Source organism: Hordeum vulgare, chromosome 3H (assembly GCF_904849725.1).
Source record: "Hordeum vulgare subsp. vulgare chromosome 3H, MorexV3_pseudomolecules_assembly, whole genome shotgun sequence".
Lineage (NCBI taxonomy): Eukaryota > Viridiplantae > Streptophyta > Magnoliopsida > Poales > Poaceae > Hordeum > Hordeum vulgare.
The window spans coordinates 582,243,398-582,262,557 of NC_058520.1; the positions used below are offsets into that span (position 1 = coordinate 582,243,398).

The following is a 19,160-nucleotide window of genomic DNA, read 5'->3' on the forward strand; positions in this document are numbered from 1 at the left end:
TTTGCCTTGCTCATATTTCACTTGAGCTAGATGATGACAATCTTGTTCTCCTCAAGATGGACCACCTTTCTTGATTACACCAGCTCAATGAAGACTATTAGATTGCTCCCCACTCCACTATGGGTGAGCCTCTCTTCAGCACATATTCATATGTCCGTTATCACCATAATGGACGGCAAGCTTCAAGCATGTGATCTCTTCGTGATGCTCCACTTGAACTTGCACACTGTTACCTTGATGACGATCACCACTTGATGCCATCATCCATGGGTTATACGATATATTCCTCTTGACGCAAGACCTAACCCCTCATAGAACTACCACAGAAAAAAGATCATGGGTTACTACACAAAGCATATGGACAATGCTTACCATACCGTGAGATCACTTGATCCCACACGGTACATCTTTTATGATTTGTGTGTAGATCAACTTAATTCACTCTTTGTGCTTATTTCTTGATCAACCTTATCTCTTATATTCTCTTCATAAAGATGATGTCTTGAAGGTAAACATGAATGTTCACACAATCTTCTTCTTCAAGACATGCTTGCAATAAGCTCAACTCTCACATGACTAATATTTGGACATATCCTTGAATACCACCTTTGCCATCACATAAACTCCTTGAACCAACAAATGGACTTCAAGAAATGCCTATGCACAAATACTTCAAATATAACTCAAGGCAACCATTAGTCCATAGAGAATATCATCAACTATCAAAATCCCACATGAAGAAATATGCTCACCTAATTAGTCCATTAGTCCATTGTGAAGTAGAGGTTGAAGATGGTCTCTCTCAAGCAACCCTGCAATTAAGAAACAAGAAGTCTTTTGTGTCCCCAACACACCTAATACAATGGTAAATTGTATAGGTGCACTAGTTCGGCGAAGAGATGGTAAGATATGGGTGATAGGAGTGGCAAAGCAAGATAATATAAATCTGTAATAAAAATGGTAGCAAGGTAGCAAGTGACAAAAGTGAGCATAAACGGTGTAACAATGGTGAGAAAAAGGCCTAGGCTTCATACTTTCACTAGTGGCAAGTCCCAACAACATTAACATAGTTTAATCACATGATATTTCCTCTAAACATGCAATGGAGACGTACTCGAAGGTCATTCCTTTGTGATCAAGAGAGGACGAGAATTACGTAGGGCTACAAAGGCACACCTCAGAGTTCGTAGTTCTCTCTATGGATTTTCCAATGTCACCGCGACCATCCAAAGAGAGTATCACAATCACCACAACGTATCTCAAGGATAGTCAAAGACAAGCACCAAGAGACTCTCAATCTTCAATCAATTCACAAAAGAGGAAATCACTCATGAAAATATTCTTCTAATCCATGTCCAATAGACCGTTGCCAACATGGTCTCGGGGATTATACTAGATAAGATCAAGTGAGTACATCAATCCAATACATAGAAGAAAGGGGAAACATCATGGGATCACCCTAGATTAACATAACCCATGATCACAATCAAGATCACATCATGAGAGAGAGAATTAACCACATAGCTATTGTAGAAGACCTCGGCACCGAGGAGGAACCACTCCCGCTTCTTGGAGGGAGGAAGCAATGTCGATGGAGATGAATCCGGGGGCACTTTCCCGTCCCGACAGGGTGCCGACATAGGAATTCTGGTCCCTCGAAACTTGTTGGCGATGGCGGCGGAGATCGGAATTGCTTCTGGAGAAAAGGGTTCCGAAATCAGGGTTTCCTCCACGAGGGTAAAAATAGGAGCCAAGGTAGGGCACCAGAGGAGGTGGGCCCCACCCAGGCGGTCTGTGGGCGCGACCAGGGGGTAGGCCGCCTGGGCGACGCCTAGCTCCCCTCTGGCCCACCTTTGGTGCTCACGAAGCTTCAGTAACGATGATTTTTATATATTTTTCTTGGGATTTTTGGGACTCGGTAAATTGGGGTAAAGTCCCTGCAAAAAAGACACCAGCAGATACAAGCTCGCACTGGGTGCACTCAGTTTGTAGGTTAGTCCAAATATGTGTAGAAAGATATGAAAGTATAGCAAAACATATAACTATGTCACCCAAAATATCAAAGAACAAACATAAATTATAGATATGTTTGGGACGTATCACGCGCGCGGGGAGGGGTGGGACATGCCAATCATGCTCGACCGTCCGATTGCTTTAAGATTCATAAACGTAATTAGTCTTAGGCCTTTGATTACTGGAAGATGTCCATCCATCCATGATTTTGGCAGCTTTTGCAAGAGCTACATGCGTCATTCACCCCATCTCTCATGTCTTTTTCATTTCATCATTTCAATCTACTATATATTTTAAAGCGAAAGTCTAAATTATGTTTCATTGCATATTTGTGTTCGTCGCGAAGAGAACTTTCGAACAAGACCAATCTTGAATAAATTTTAACAAAGTAAAAAAATCCAAGTTTCAAATTTTGAAGCATGATAGTTGTGACATTAATTTTTCCCAAGTTTCATCAAGTTTAACCAGGTTTCATTTGTTTTTATGGTTTTGACCTTAAGGTTTAGGATTTAGTTTCTGAAACAAGTTTTAGTAGTTGAAACTTGTGTGGCCGCTAGATTTGCCTCGCAGTCCGTAAAATAGTTGGGTTCCATGCGATGGCACATCAAGTTTTAAGTTGCAGCTTCTAAAGCTTGATATTTTCCATTCACTCGTATCAATTTTCAGCAGCTGAAACTTGACGAAGTTTTAAAAACTCATCAAAATGTATTCAGAATGGGCCTTATTTGAAATCTCTCTTCACAAGCAACATGGATCTGAAAACAGATATTAAGTTGGACTTATTGTTCAAAAGATATAGAATATTCAAAATTGGAAGTCAAAAGAAAAATGGTGGGAGGTGGAATGGGTGGAGCTGGCACGAACTGCGAAAAGTTGCGCGCATGGATCTCATCAAAGTAACTAAGGCATGTGTCAATGCATCGTCTCTTATCACGTTATCATAGGAGCATTAATAATTTAAGATATACCCATGTCAATACATTGTTTCTTATGAGTTGTATCTATATTTCATAATTTGGGGTAATGCGTGCTATGATTGGGTTAGAATTATTTTTTGCTCATGGCCACGTGCAAGGGTTGAATATTAGCTAAGATACAACCTCATTTTTTTTCTTCATTAACTAGTATGTCATGTCAGCAAAATGTTTATGATACCATGCTAAAAAACTAACATTGATACAGGCCTAAGGTCTAAATCACATGCAAAGAGTAAACCAGTTTTAGAATCACGTGTCAGTCAGGCGGCCGCAGATTTGCGTGCCGTGCAAGCTACAAATCCTCTTCCGAGTTGGCAACCCAAAATGAGGTATCCTAAAATATTTAAATATGAGCACAAAATACAAATGAGAGTCGAGTGTCCAAGAAGAGGAAAGAATGAACCCGTGATCCATGGCTTGAAGGCTTCTTAGTCCAATCCCTCTGTCCTGTTCGGACGTGCATATGTCCTTTCAGGCCTTGAGACAAAGACTTCTGGAAGAATTCCCGTCCCTGATTCCTGTCCATCAAAAATATTAACGCTAGATAAACGCACGGTGCAAAGGTTCAGTTCAGTGTCAAATAGCATGGCCATTACGTTTGAAAATAGCTTGCATTTGTTTTGCTACATATGTTGGTGCAAACTCAACAAATCGATGCATGCATGTTTTGGAGAACAAAAGGCATACCAGCTTAAAGTGTTTGTGCGTTCATAAAGTTAAGTGTACGGAATGTTTGTTTATGCGCTCATAAGGCTGAATGTACAGAATGTTCGTGAGCGCGTCTGTTACTCAAAAAAAAAAAAGTTTGGTTTCAGATATTTGTCAGCTGTTAATTCAGCAAGCATGGCAAAAAAGGCAATAGGTCTTGTTTCACTTGTATTCCAACTAAATGAATTCCTTCCCAAAAACTCAACAGAACAGCGCAACGGTCCGATTTGCACTCTGCCGCCAACACCTGAATTATACATGTATACAATTGCTAGTGTCCACAAACACAATACACACATTACACAAAGTCCACGTGCCATCGGTGAATGCGAGACTATCCAGGACCAGAAGGGCTTCCTTATTTCTGGGGCAGCGAGAAACAAGTTCAGATCTTAGGGACTCAGTTCTTATGCTGCATCCTGCCACTCTCCGCGCCGGCATAGGGGTCTATGGTGACGTTGATCACCGCCGGTTTCCTGGCGCGGAACGACTCCGAGAGGGCGGATCTTAGCTCGTCCGGTGTCTCGACAAGATAGCCTTTTCCTCCGAAGGCTTCCATCATCTTGTGGTAACCTGCGCCAGGAACGAAGGAGGTTGGGGCGGGGTCATCTTTGTAGGGCCCCGTTAACTCATCGGGCCCTCTTCTGTCACCGCCGTAGACACCGTTGTTGTTGAAGACAATCACAACAACAGGCAGTTGGTACCTTACCAATGTCTGCAAAATGAAACAGCAGATTGTAGATAACTACAAGACCTGTATCCGGTCCAACATAGTCGAATTAAATGCTTGATACAAGATACAACTACATTATTTAGAAGGAAAAACTGTTTCTTCAAGGTCAGACTAGTATCAGGTAGAAACACACAGAACAAACAAATAAGCAAGGCCAAGAAGAAGGATACCCAAACCAAGCTGTTAGTAACAACAAACGCCACCTGAATGAAGCTGGTAAACAGACAAAAAAACATATAAGCGATAAAACTAACAGCCAAAAGTTTGATGATGTATAAGTCACTAGAATGATTCTCTAACTCGTACCATGGAATGAATTGGTAGCACAGGTCCAATTATCTGATGAGCTGATCGCTTCACATGGGCTTTGGGTCAGAACGGACAATTTACTGTCCATTCGATGTACAGGATACTTATGAATTCTTTTGTACTATTGGCTCACTCTCACCTGCGGAATTGGGTCGAGGGGCAATTCTCACCAAAGATAATTTTCTCAAAAGAAATTGGTAAGGAAGTAAGACGTGTTGCTTTTGCGGACATGATGAGGCTATCTAGTACCTCCTTTGATTGTCACGTTGCTCGCTTCATGTGGGAGTTAGTGCATAGATATTTTAATCCTTTAACTAGCATCACATATTATGTGGGCAATGGTTAGACGGTATTGGATGGGATCTTTACTCTACTATCATGTGTGGACCTGTGGTGGTTTGTTGGGTTATTTGGTCGTGCCACAATGATGTTATTTTTTTGTAAGAAAGCTTTCTGGCATCCAAACCAGGTAATTCTCGTGTGCAAGATTGCTACGGTTATGGGCACTATTGTGAAACTTCTGGAGACCGCCGGGATACAGTTCTGTTCTACTGATATTTGACGAATCTAGGTGCTGCTGGCGTTTCTTTTTTTTCGGCCACTTGTTAGCCTAAGGTATCCCCCCCCCCTCATTGTTTACAATGGTGGTGGTATCTGTAAGTTGACAAAACTGGTTTTCTACATTCAAGACGTGTATTTACAAATGAACCAGCATGAACAATCCCTGGGCACCCTATTCTTTTGTCAAATCTACCAATTGAGCCTTTTTGCCGTGATGTCATAGATCATAGTGTGTTCGAGATATCATAGTTCATAATAATACTTGTAAGAGTTAATGTACTTGGATGATGTGTCTAGTATTTTCTGAATTATCGACAATGATCATTTCTACTGTCCTGGAAAGGCAGCTCAGTGGTTCATATTATGTCCCCATCTAATGGCTGTACCTTCTGGTACTACTTCATGCTGAGACGCTGTGAAGGTGGAGGTACCAAGTCACAAGGGTAGAACAGCAATGTTTCATGGTATTTTCTGACCACAGAGACTACGCCAGGTACAAGTACAACCCTATCTCTCATTGGCTACTTGCAAAAACTTCACACATGTGCAAGCCCTCCCCTACTGTTTGAGTAAGAAAAAAAAGCCTGTATATGCCTCTAACCACTCTAACGGGCAACAATAACATCAACCCGCACGCCTACTCCATGAGCTTTCCTAGCTGGACCACCTCTCTCCCCTGCTTCGCTTCCCATCTACAAGTCCGGCCTAGGCGTAGCAGGCCACCAGCAGTAACTGCAGCATCAGCTGTGTGAGCGTCACATGCTCATCACCATCAGCATTAACCTCAACCACGTACTCAGACATTACAGGGTACCACCAACCGAAGCTTGGCCTCTGCACTAACCTCGAGGTGCTCCTTTTCAGATCCAACTGCTTGTCGTGCATCCTACCATCCATCCCTGCCACTGCCCCCACAGCTCAATATTACCTATGGCTGTTTGTAAAGTATAGAATGCTGGTGTTTAGTGTCTGTTTCTGTGTTACTGAGTTAAAGATGTCTTCTGAAGATTAATTTATGTTTGTGAGGTTTGTGTTTGATCTTCTCCTTTGGCATCTGTAACCCACTAAGAAGTTGTACCTACTTTTCATTGTTGATCTAAAATCACATCTGTAACAGCAAGGGCTGATGTTTGGGGAACAGGAAAGATCGATCCTGCCTTCACACAAATATGTTCTGATCCTAGAGAGGTATTCCTACATGTTTTTATTTAGGAGGTACCAGTCCCTTGTGTACCTTCCAAGCACAGTATAAAAGCTCATTGACAATAGCATGAAGTGCCCAATCTACTACCCTTCCTTGTCTCACCCAAAAAATATCAGTTTCAGCTCACAACAGCATGATAATAGGAAAAGTAAATGGCAACATGAAACAAAGAAGGGTACCAATAATACGTCTGTGCAAATGAAACCAAGTAAGTTGCGAATGTCATCACACGTACCTCAACCTCCATTGCACTGAAACCGAATCCAGAGTCGCCCTCCACTGCAACCACGAGTCGTTCTGGCTCAGCTACTGCTGCTGCAACACAGTACCCCAACCCGACACCCATCGTCCCCCATGTCCCTGCATCCAGTCTTGTCCTCGGCTCATTCTGCACAAGCACAGCCCTGCCAACATCCATGGTATTGGCCCCTTCTGAGACCACTACTGGAGCAGGGCTCCCCTCGGCAAGGATCGCATCCCGAATGATCCGCATTGGTGTCATGAAATTGAACGGCACGACATCCTTCACCAGCTGTGCCTCCATCTTAAGCACATTATCCTTGCTCTTCTTGGTGATTGCATCAACCCATGGGTGTGACCGCGCCAAGCAGAACGGCTGATCCTTGATATCCCTGTTGAGGAGCTCAATGACCCTCTTTGCATCGCCAACGAGACCAACTTGCGGCTTCCGAAGCACGATCTCATCCTCAGCAACGTCCACGAGTATGAACTTGACATCCTTGGACCACTTGGGCGGCTCACCAAAGTGAAGCAACCAATTGAGCCTGGCGCCGACGACAAGCGCCACATCGCACTGGCCAATGGCAAGGGAACGCGCGGCCGTGGAGGAGAGTGGATGCACATCTGGCACGACCCCCTTCCCCATTGGAGTCGGGAGGAAGGGGATGCCGGTGGTGTCCACCAGCTTCTGGATCGCCTTCTCGGCACGTGCGTAGGCGGCGCCCTTCCCGACCACTACCAGAGGCCGCTCCGCGCGCCGGAGCAGCTCGGCCGCCTCGACGATGCCCTGGTCCAGGGACTTGTGTTTCGGCGGGGACGGATCGGCGGAACCGGCGGCGGCCGCGGCCTCCGCTATGAGGGAGGCCGCCTCAGATTCGGCGAGGGTTTGGTGGAGGACGTCGGAGGGGATGTCGAGGTAGCACCCGCCGGGGCGGCCGGCGACGGTGGCGGCGAGGGCCTGGAAGACGAGGCGGGGGATGTCGGCGATGCCGGCGGCCTTGACGGCGAGCTTGGCGAAGGGCTTGGTGGCGGCGATCTGGTCGAGCTCCTGGAAGTCGCCCCGGCCGGCGTCGCGCTGGTCGCAGGAGCCGGAGACCATGAGGAGCGGCCAGGCGTTGGCGGTGGCGTGGGAGAGGCCCGCCAGGCCGTGGACGCATCCGGGCCCGGAGACGGTGAGGAGCAGGCCGGGCTCGCCCGTGAGGAAGCCGTAGGCGGCGGCGGCGTACCCCGCGGACTGCTCGTTGCGGAAGGCGAGGAAGCGGCACCCCGCGGCAGCGGCGCGGGAGGCCAGCGAGGTGACCGGGATGCCCACCACCCCGAACATGTGCCGCGCCCCGGCCGCCGCCAGCGCCCGCCCCGCCAGCGCGCTGCCGTCGACCCTCGCGGCGGAGTCGGACGCCATCTGTGGTGTGGTCTGGGGATGGATGGGTTCTCCGATCCGGCTCCGGGCGGTTGGGTGTGGTGGGTCTGCTGGCTCACGGACGTTTATAAAGGGGGTCAGTCAGTGACAGGCGGCGGCGAGCCGGCGGGGCAGATGCGCCTCCCCGGAGGCTGCGGTGTATCTGGTGGCGTCCGGCGGCCGGTGGAGGAAATCTGCTGGATGGACGCCGTAGGAGGAGTGTTCTCTCCTTTTGCTCTGCTCCTCTCGTCCACCAGCCTGCTCTGCTCTGCTCTGCATAGACTCACTCACCATCATGTTCAAAAGCACTTTCCCCTCCGCTGAAATGATGAGGCCAAACATACATAGGCAACTCAATATAATTCCAGGTAAAATGTTTTCTTCTCGGCTCAAAAAAATGTTTTCTTTGAGCCCCTCTGATACCTCGAGATGGACTTGAGGATTCGTAGGAGACAACGCGGCCGCAGCCCGCTCAACGCAACGTACGGTCCAACTTCAAGACGCCACCGCACGACACCTTGATGCCGATGTACCTCCTCTGGCATACCCCCGGTTGTAAGTACTCGTCTCCCCTTGCCTTGCCCCCCCACCCCTCTTTCCCCTCGCATCTAGGTTTTCTTCCACCCTCTGCCATGACTGCCGCCCCCATCCTCCCCAGCGAGCTCGCCAACCACGTCGTCTTCAAGGGCACCTAGGCCGTCACCAAGTTCACCTTCTCCTCCTCCTCCTAGGTTGTTGTTGGCTCTGCTTATCTCTCTGCAAGTAGTGGCAGTGGTAGTGATCTTCTTACCTATCTGCAAGTAGTGTCCATGCCACCCAGCCCGATTGCATCGCTGCCTAGTAGAATAAGGCAAGTAGTGATCCCCGTTCCGGGCTACAGATGATCCGCTACGTCCCGTCCACTTCAGCGTTGTGCCTTGTACTATTGGGGTGCTGGTGGAGTTGGTGACCGTCCACTGACTAAGCATGCGTCCTTTACATGTATTCAAATTTCTATACGAATAGTTCCCAGAAATAGATTGCACAAGTCTAGTAACATTAATCCAATTAATGGTGTATTGTGCAGTTGCAAATCAAGCTCTCGTTTTAATGTGGTTTTCAGTGTTCATGGAGAGCACTGAAGAAGCACTTGCTATTTGTACCAAAAGTTAGGCCAAGCAATATTAGAAATTTGAGTTCTCACACCTCTGGGTGCGCCCAGTTCAGTGTTAGTGCTTCGGTTCAGTGTATTGGATTTTCATTGTTAGTGCTTTGGTTTAGTGTTCAGACCATTGTACTTTGAACTGAATGTTCGGTTCAATGTTGCGTGTTAACTAAATTTTCAGTTGAGGTATGTGTGCTCACTTGTATTCCTGATTCCATTGTTGGCAGAGTAGTTATATCTGGCATCTAGTCTACACGGCTCTAGTTTAATGGTTCTAGTTTAATTTATGGCAACATTGGTTCTCCACTCTTGAATTGTATGTGTCATCTATTCTAGTCTGCTAGTACTATCTTCCATGCTCATATTATATAATAATATGAAAATTTGTTAAACACTTCATGCATCTATCTTTTCATCTAGCTAGATAGCTAACTTGGTCCATTTCCGCTGAACTGAATCTATGTAATGAACCTTGCTAACTAGGTCTCCCTCCATGGACCTTGAAGACTCTTCCACGCTCTGCCACCATCAGCCTCCTTAACCCCGACCGAAGATCTCGCCTTTCCCTCGGTAAGATGTATCTTTTGGTTAATTCTCCATGAGTGTTGGTGGAACATTATAGTAGGGATGTTTGTTTCTATAGTATATATAGGAATGACTATGTGTTATGTTACATGTTGCTGGTATGTTCTTATTTGATAGAGTCATGTTGCTTGGATTCTTGTTGTGGTGGACGAGTTGCCTCCGTCTTGGGATCTAGTTGTCATGCCTAAATTCGATAATGTACACAAGTTTTTTGGCCTTTCGACCTTGTTTCTTTATCGAAGTAGTATCTCCTACTAGATAGCCCTTGTAGTCTTATTATCCTACTTGTTGCTTGTTGATCCTAGTTTTAGCGTTGAGATGAAATATGATATTATCGATCGAATTAGGAAGAGAAGAAGGGAAAACTAGTGTAAAACGGGCCATTATCCCCGGTTTCAAAGGGCCTTTAGTCCCGGTTCAACAACCGGAACTAAACAATCGGGACTAAAGGCCCAAAATTTTAGTCTCGGTTGTGTTACGAACCGGGCCTAAGGATGCTGCACGTGGCCACTATGGTGCGCGAGTGCAGGAGGACCTTTAGTCCCAGTTGGTAACACCGACCGGGACTACAAGGCGGCCACGCATCAGCAACAGTCAGGTGCTGGGTTTATTTTTTTTAAGGAGGGGTTTCATATTGTGTTTCCTCTTTTCTTTTTTATTTCCATCATCTTTTCTTTTTTGGTAGTATGTCTCGTATTTTGAGTATGCTCATTTTTACGTACAAATATATACGTGTTCGGAAATGTAATAAAAATCATGGGTCAACTTGCTTTTTATTCATGTAACTCACGTGGAAGTATCTTATATATAGTATATCAACATACTTACAATGATATATTAGTATATACACTATCACATGATAATATATAAGACATGTGGGATAACTACCCCTAGGTGGTAGGATGTATTTATATATATGGTGGATCTATTCTACAAACACCCCTAAGACCCTTATTCTGCTAACACCCGCACCCACCGTTGTAGCTACAAAACTAACCACCACCTCCTACCCCACCATTACCCCACTCCCTTCTTCTCACGCAACCACCCCACCACCTACCCCATTAGGCACCCATAGTGCAGACCTCCACCCCGCGCCCTCCTCCAGCTTCCTTGTGCACCATCGCCAGCCACTCGCGCCGCACATCATGCCCCACCCCCTTCCCCTCGCTTCGCCACGACGTCACCAGCCACCTGCCCGTGCATCATGCCTCCGTGTAGAGGGGGTAGTGGTGGGCGTGTTGCGGTGCCGGAGATCGCCGGATCCAGGTGGCTCGCAGCTGGAGCTAGTGCACGTCGGGCAACTGCGGTGCCCTGTCCTCGACCCCACCCTAACTGAGCGACTACGAGGAGGAGGAACCCCCGGACGCTACCACTTCCCTTGCTCCTCGCCGCTCCTCTGGCTGGATCCCATCCCCTCCGCCTGCTCCGGCCTCCAGCCCTCCTCTTCGGCTAGATCCAGTCATCCTCGGCACTTCCCCGGCTTCCATGCCTACCCCGGTCGGATCTCGTCGTCTCCTGTCGCCACCGCCCGTGGACAGCCCCGCCACGCACGGGATTCCCCGTGCTCCGTTGTTCCCCGCCTTAACTGCCCATATCCAGGGCCGTCCGGCACCTGGATCTGGCATGCCCTGTCTCTCCCACCCTGGATCCTACCCTCGTCGCCGCCACCTCCGCTCTATCCCACGGGAGATTCAGTAGTGGAGGACGACTCATGTGTGTGGTCGTGAAGCTCACCAGCACGATGCGTGCGGTACACTGGTTCAAGTGATGCAGTTTGTTGGCGTACTCCCTTATCCAACAACGAGCATCAGTTTGTTTTGGGACGTCATCTTCTAGTTTGTCAATGTAGCAGGCAGCTCACTCACATTGTGCTTGCTATTTGATGCACGCCTCCGTGGTTCACTTGTTGCCTCGATGCAGTTTGTCTTGTATTCGAGGTGGTGCTTCGTTGTGCAGAGTAAAATACATGTTGTAAAAAATTGTTGGTTCTGTGCCTCTGTTCTGCTCGAGCAGCGATGCAATTCGGTTGGGTCACGAGTGCTGAATATGTTGTCATTTATCTCAAAGTAATTTGTTTTGCTTGCAATAATGTGGTTCCTTTTCGAGTGTGTTGTGGTTCAGTTCCGAGTGTGTCGCGGTTTACTTACCCCAAAATGTGAAATGCAAAAATGTTGAGGAAATGAAAAAAAGGTAATATTGTTCACTTAAACTTACGTCGTGTTCACTTAAACTTGTGTCGAGGTTCTCTTTTTCTTTTATGTGCATTGCACTCACCTCGTATAAAAAACAGTAAACAGAAAAACATGTGTAATGAGGTTCACTTCTCTATAACGCTGCGGTTCACTTATGTCCGGTGTGAAGTGCGGTCCAATTCCTCGCATGAGAAAATTCACATCGGACAAAAAGAAACCATGAAGTTCGCTTGCCCGTTCAATGCAGTGCGGTCTTTAGTCCGATGCAGCGCGTTCTTCTGTCTGATACGGTTCACGCATCGATTTTGGTGTCGCGAAAAACAGAGTGTCTTCATTTTGTTAAATTCAAAACTTCTCTTAAAACGTAAGAATTAGAGAAATTGTTATACATGAAAAAGATGTACCTCCGGTGCCACCGTCAATGTCAGCACGTCTCCCCCAGCACCACCCCCACCGTCGTCTGCTTCTGCGCCACCTTTGCCACGGCAGTGCCATCCACGCCGAGGACTCTGTACTCTGGCTTTCGCGCGCCGAGGCACCCATCGCGGCCACGCCTTGCCCTTCTCTACCCGACAGGAAGGACAACCGCCCGGTGGTGTGGTACGTAGGGGTAATAATACGCTACCCGCTCCGAAACAAAGATAAAGGTGTGTGCCGCACTCACGAGGGAGTTCTAGTGAGATATAAAAGAAAGGTAGGGATGACATCAAGTCAGCATGGCCCTTATGGGCTGGGTCAAACGCGTGCTACAATGGCAATGACAATGAAAAGCAAGGCTGTAAGGCGTAGCAATCTCCAGACGATAAGTGTGTGATTAGAAGCCTTTCCTTTAGCTGTTTATACTGGAATAATTCATTCAAGTTTCTACTAAAATAAAACTATAAAATCTGTCTGTCCTATCAAGCATTGGGGAGCTGATAGCTCGAACGGAGTGGTGCCAGATGGGGAAGAGCTAGCTTCATTCCAGCTGGATGGGCTAAAAGCTTTGGTTGGGAAGGCAAAAAAAGAAGTTCAAGAACAACCAAGAGATCTCATTGTTCTACAAAGTGGTGTTAGCTGGAACTATCATACACACATGATAGATGTCGACCCACATCTTTGGCGGAACTTGATCATCTTGGCTGGAACTAGTACAGACATATAACAAGCGATTTTTAAGTAAATATGCATACCCTTGTAGTTACTGTAGTGACACATTCATGTTCAGAAAATCCACAACTATCAGTTTAGTTGTCCACACCAATTAGGAGGGAAAAGAAGGTATTCGTTCTAATCGGGCCTTGGCTACATTTGCAGTATCATTTAGTATTGTTGCAGCACAAGGGTTTATCCATCTACTGTTTAGGCAAGTGTAACATATGTAGTTTTGGGATAGCAGTACCAAACTGAATCTGCGTACCTAAGCCATCATCATTTTAGAAGTACTAGTACTCCTGTTAATCGTCGCAAATTTTGTAATGGTTGCCCTTTGGTTATCATTACAACAACGAGGTTTCATCTTATCATTGCCACCCTTATCTCCTAGCTTGAACAATGCACAATATTAGATTTGCAATAACTTCTGAACATGCTCATGATAGGATGCAGGGAAGAAAAGTGTGTGGTTCATGCAATCGAGCCTCATGATTTGCAATTTGTTAAATACCTAGATGATTATAGAGTGGAATGTTCTACCATTGTACTTCCAATGTAGTAAATTTGTTACACAGTTTCTTCAAGCGATACTAGTTGGTTGTGAAATTTAACCCTTTTGAACATTATCCTGAATACAAGCAAAGAATGTCTCGAGCGGGACAGACTCCACTAAGCATGGGTTAGATTCATGATCAAATTGATCATTTAGCATTACATGTTTTAAGATTAGCTTATTCATGTTCACATCAAAAAGTGAGCCTACACCGATAGTCATGATAGTTAGATCGGTTCGCCTGCAACAAATACTACAATTGGCCTGCAACTGAAAATAAATTGGCATGATAGTATGCATCGTGTTGATGCAGAGGCCGAAGGTAATCCTTCTTTTTAAAAAGAAAATTAAAAATAAAAGGCCCGATAACATAGTTTCATCATACAAATACTTCAACCGTATTGTTTCGAGACATTGGACACTCATAAGTGGAGGAGAGACGAACCTATATTGCTTATGATGGAGTTCCCCATCAAGCCACCATAACATGTTATAGTGGTGTTAGGTTTTCGTCTCATGGCGTTCGTCACGATGTCGGATGAACGTTGTGGATTTCGTGACAAGTGCTCGAACTCGCTTCCCCTTCTCCATCTTAACTGTTTCTAGAACAAATGCATTTCCATTTATTTGCAATGGAAAGGGGGTGTAGCCGGGTTTGAAAACAAAGAAGCCACCATAACATGTGTTTTTTCTGCCTAGTCGCTGTTGCTACATCTTAAGCCATGCGTTGGTTCTTAGAGTAGATGATATACTGTAAGTTTGGCAGCATTCTTGTCCATGTTCCGTGCAGTTAATAATGTTGTTCTCAGGTTGCCAGCGCCCGATGAATTAGACGAGCTGGTCTTTCTTTTGTGTGTGTTGAAAATATCAGCAGAAATCTTGGTGAAACGGACGGGCCAGATGCATGGATGGATGGTTTGGCAAGGTCGAACTAGACGCGGCGTTGCATTTCCGGTCAACTGGCTGACAGACGAGTGTGCTGTCGCGAATTTCTTCTTTTTCTCCGGTTATTATAGGCACAAATTCATGATGGCGACCACTTGTCAGCCGGTGAATTATTCCAAGCTTTTGGGAGGGAGGGAGGGAGAGAGTGGGTCTTGCCGCTCGCCTGCTCTTTTCAAGCCGACGACACCTATCGCCGTCGCCGTCCCTGCGTGCATACTGGCCTTGCGCTCGCTGTACACACTTTGAGCCCCGGTTTCCTCGATGAGTTGACCGAGTTTAAACGTCGTTGTGGTAGGCTGCTCTTTTTTTTCTTCTTCGCGTTGAAGTTGAAGTTGAAGTTGCAGTGTGCCCAACCGAACTTTCTTCTTGGTGCGAGCCATTTTCAGTGCGACAGCTACTCGCTGGGCCTGCCAGTGGGTGGTGACTGGCAAACGTTTTTGTGTGTGTCAGCCTCCGACTCCAAGAGGCCGGCGACTAATTCTTACCATACGGTCTCGCAAAAATAATAATAAAATCTTAGCATACGAAACTCCATTACGGGCAGCCTTAGCATATAAAACTCCAATAAAAGACTTGATGCATGGTCCAGAATAAACCGAGAGGCTCGAGAAATGTTTATAGAGTACTCCCTTCGTCCGGTAATAAATGTACCTTTTCCTTTTCTGTCAGTCAAAGTAGTTAAACTTTGACTAACTTTATTAAAAAAATGCTAGCATTTATGATATCAAATAAGTATCAATAGATTTGTTTTTACATGAAGTTTATAAATATATCATTTTCATGCCATATATATTGCTACTATTTTCTATAAGGTTGGTCAAATTTTACAAAATTTGACTAAGTAGCAAATCTATATGTACACTTATTTATGGACGGAGGAAGTACTCCACCACAACACGAGCGCCTCCACACCCTGGTCAGATCCGCCCGAAGCTCCACCATCCCGCACCGGAGTAGCGTAGACACCAGCCACATCACCACCATCTTATCAGGGCCGCCGGCCACCCCAACCACCGCCTACCAACACCATCCACCGGATCTGGGCAGGGGATCGCAGACCCGAAGCCCCACCAACCACCTCCAACCAGTATAGGGCAGGAGGCTAGATCGGCCGCCAGCCCACCCAAGGACACCGGAGCCCGAGCCGCATCGGATGGAGTGGAGGGGGCGGCGCCGCCGGCCACCGGGCGTCGGGAGGAGGGAGGGAGGCGGGGCAGGGCCGGCCCGACGCCCGACCCCATTTGGCAGAGGGGAGGCGCCCCGCGAAGCCCCCCATCTGCACGCGCGAGAAAGTCGCCCTGCCGTCGCCAACGCCACGCGGCCTTCGGCCGGCGACACCCCCGGTGGCGGCGAGGGGGAGGGACAGGGGGAGGGGGCGAAGTCCCGCACTGTTTCTTGAGCTACTTTGCAGTCTATTGTCAAGTTGCTTGATTTCATCTATATATTGTAAACCAACACAAATCCAAAGTTTTATACTCCCTCCGTTTTTAAATATAAGTCTTTTAAGAGATTCCAATAGAAGACTACTGGGGTGTTTGTTTCCAGTGACTTTTTGGTGTAGGGACTAAAAAAAGTCCCAAAAAGTCTCATGTGAAACAAACGGGAGGGACTTTTAGGGACTAAAAGAAGATATTTGGGACTATTTGGAGAAGTCCCTATGGGAGGGTCTTTTGGGACTTTTTGACACTTTTTCCAACAATGCCCCTACTTTTAGCATGTCATTTAATAACTACTACTACATTACTAAGGGTAACATGGTCTTTTTTGCATGTCATTTAATGACCTCTAATCCCTATTTAGTCCCTCGAAACAAACGGGTAGGGACTAGGGACTTTTAAGTTGGGACTAAAAAAAGTCCTAGGACTTCTGAAACAAACAGGGCCTACATACGGATGTATATAGTCATAGTTTAGAGTATAGATTCATTCATTTTGCTTCTTATGTAGACCTCTAGTGAAATATCTTAAAAGACTTGTATTTAGGACCGGAGGGAGTACATAGGATCAACGAATAACTTTACTTCTTCTTGTTACAAACTTACAACTATGGTCCTGAAAAACCTTCGAGAAAGGGGAAAAAAAAGAATCACAAGGTCCTAGGCTTGGGCAAAAACTTCATAATTGTTCGTGTGAAGAAAATAGAACTCCGGTACTATCATCATGCACGTTCCTAGCTAGAGAACTGAACCAGAAGGAGCGGTTGAACACCATGCGTCACAAGGAGCGGCTGATGAGGCCACGCACGACGACCAAGCCCAGGACGAGCAGACGATCCATCTCCGGCGCCACCGTGAGCGTCAGCACGTCCTGGCCCAGCACCACCCCCGCCGCCGTCTGCTTCCGCGCCACCTCCGCCACGACCGTGCCGTCCACGCCGCGGACTCTGTACTCGGGCTTGCGCGCGCCAGAGCAACCGTCGATCCTGTAGCACGTCCCCGCTCCGCCGTGCATCGCCACGGCGGCCCCGCCCTTCTCGGCCCGGCGGACGCTGAACCACGGCGTCGTCTCTTCCTCGTCGCACCGGCAGACCTGCCACCTCCTGAACGCGCCAAATCCCTTGCGTCTGATCCTGACGAGGGCGTTGCCGGCGCGGTCCATGAAGAAGACCTCGCGGCCGCCCCTGCAGCCGTAGTTGTCGACCCGGAAGGCGACGGCGCCGTCGGGGCCGTACACCGCGCAGCCGTTGCCGTTGAACACCAGCGACTTCATCCACACCGTGTACGTCTGCTGGCCCTGGCGGTGATCATCGGAGGAAGACGGCGAGGTGGCCGCGGGGAGGGGCTGGATTTTGGCCATTGAAGAGAGATCGACGACGAAGAAGACGAAGAAGATCGCTCTGCTCGGCTCTGCTCTGCCGCTGCTGTTGGGAATGGGAGGATGATTGGGATGGTGGGCTGGTTTGGCCAATTTATACTGGATATATGCTCTGTAGACTACCCTTGTTCGTTATTCCGTGTCTGGACTCTGGAGTTTATGGCAGTGTGAGCGTCACACGTTGGGATAGAATAGTGCCGGACCAGAGTTGTTTATGAGTAGTAGCAGTCAGCATCACGTTTAGTGATCCATCCAAGAGATGAAACATGGATATAATTAAACCGCAATGCAATGCAATGCAATGCTGAACTCGTGTGAGATCAAGTTTAAGGATGGATGATTCGAAACGTCAGAAAATGGATCCTTGTATTTCGACTGCTCGTCAGAGAATGGATTGTTTCGTTCGGCGAGCAGAAAGAAAGCAGGCGTGTAGCCATGTATACTACACTCAAGGAAGGATAGGTGCTTGCACCTAATTAATTAAGCAGTTGGGCGGGCCAGATCAGTTTTTCCCTCGTTTTTCATGAAGTGTTCTGGACCGTGGGGCGACAAACTTGAGCTGTTGTGTCCCCCCCTTGTCTGGTGTCAGGCCGGCGATTAGCCCTCAACTTTGTTGACAACATCACTTTATATCCATAATATGCATGGCAGAACTGCATAAGAATAAGAAGCTGTGATTTTGGTTATCAGTTTTGCTAAGTCTCGGTCGATTGAGACTTCGTTATGTCTCAGTCGATACCATAATCCATTGATCTTGTATGAAGATTCATGCAATTCTTTTACATACTATATCACTTGGCCGAGACTTGATTAAGTCTAAATCGACTGAAACTTAGTCACACCCTTTGGTTATATCCCCATTTTCGTTGGATTTGTGAAATCCAGCTCTAGTTGTTTGGACAAACGGCTGCTTGTATCGATGACAGAAAATGATTATGCATGAGTATGTATTATATACTCACTCCGTCCAAAAATAAGTGATCCAAATATGACTCAACTTTATACTAAAGTTAGTATAAAGTTGAGTTATTTTTAAGTCATTTATTTTGGAACGAAAGGAATAAAACATTGAGAGATCAGCTACCACAAGGGCAATGCTGCAGTGCTAAACAAAAGAAGACATACTAACTGCATTCTGTATTTAAGTTATACTAAATCAGTGACACTTATTTTAAGACGAAAAAGACATGACGGACAGAGAGCAAGGCTCCGTAGAGCCTCAGTTTAAGTCCGGGGATTACACATGTTTTCTAGAAGAAATGCTTGGGGAGCTTAGTACATACACATGTGTGCGATGTAGATGTGGCATCGTGGAAAGCCAGATTAAAGGGAGAATGTGTTTTACGGTCGGCCCGTTTTAGTCAACGACCTCCGTCTAGAACGTATTCTAATGTTTTGATTCTCCCTGCAAAATTAATAAGATAATAACAGAAAAAAGGTGGTCCAAGATAGCAAATTGAAAATTTGAATACTTGGGCTGGAGTTGTTATTTTTGCACATGTCATACATGTTTGAATTTGGCTATGGAAATTTAACAGTTGAACTCATATATGGATACTTTGAAGAAGTGGTTTGTTTTCGTATAAACATTTTTTGGAAAATATATTTTCTTGTCAGTAAGATACGTGGTGGTCGAGAGCCAAAGGA

The 19,160-nt window shown here is 46.6% G+C and overlaps 2 protein-coding genes across 2 annotated transcripts; both read right to left on the minus strand.

The window, feature by feature from the left end:
- Positions 1-3,841: 3,841 nt before the first annotated feature.
- On the minus strand, positions 3,842-8,455 carry LOC123445344 (2-hydroxyacyl-CoA lyase). Its single transcript, XM_045122317.1, has 2 exons — positions 6,741-8,455; positions 3,842-4,413 (listed from the first exon to the last, which is right to left on the minus strand). The coding sequence occupies exons 1-2, from the start codon at positions 8,145-8,147 to the stop codon at positions 4,099-4,101; spliced, it is 1,722 nt and encodes a 573-aa protein (XP_044978252.1). The 5' UTR covers positions 8,148-8,455; the 3' UTR covers positions 3,842-4,098.
- Positions 8,456-16,698: 8,243 nt separating this feature from the next.
- On the minus strand, positions 16,699-17,777 carry LOC123440762 (protein LURP-one-related 11-like). Its single transcript, XM_045117311.1, has one exon. It carries the CDS (start codon positions 17,493-17,495, stop codon positions 16,914-16,916), a length of 582 nt encoding a protein of 193 aa, XP_044973246.1. The 5' UTR covers positions 17,496-17,777; the 3' UTR covers positions 16,699-16,913.
- Between the last annotated feature and the right edge of the window lie 1,383 nt (positions 17,778-19,160).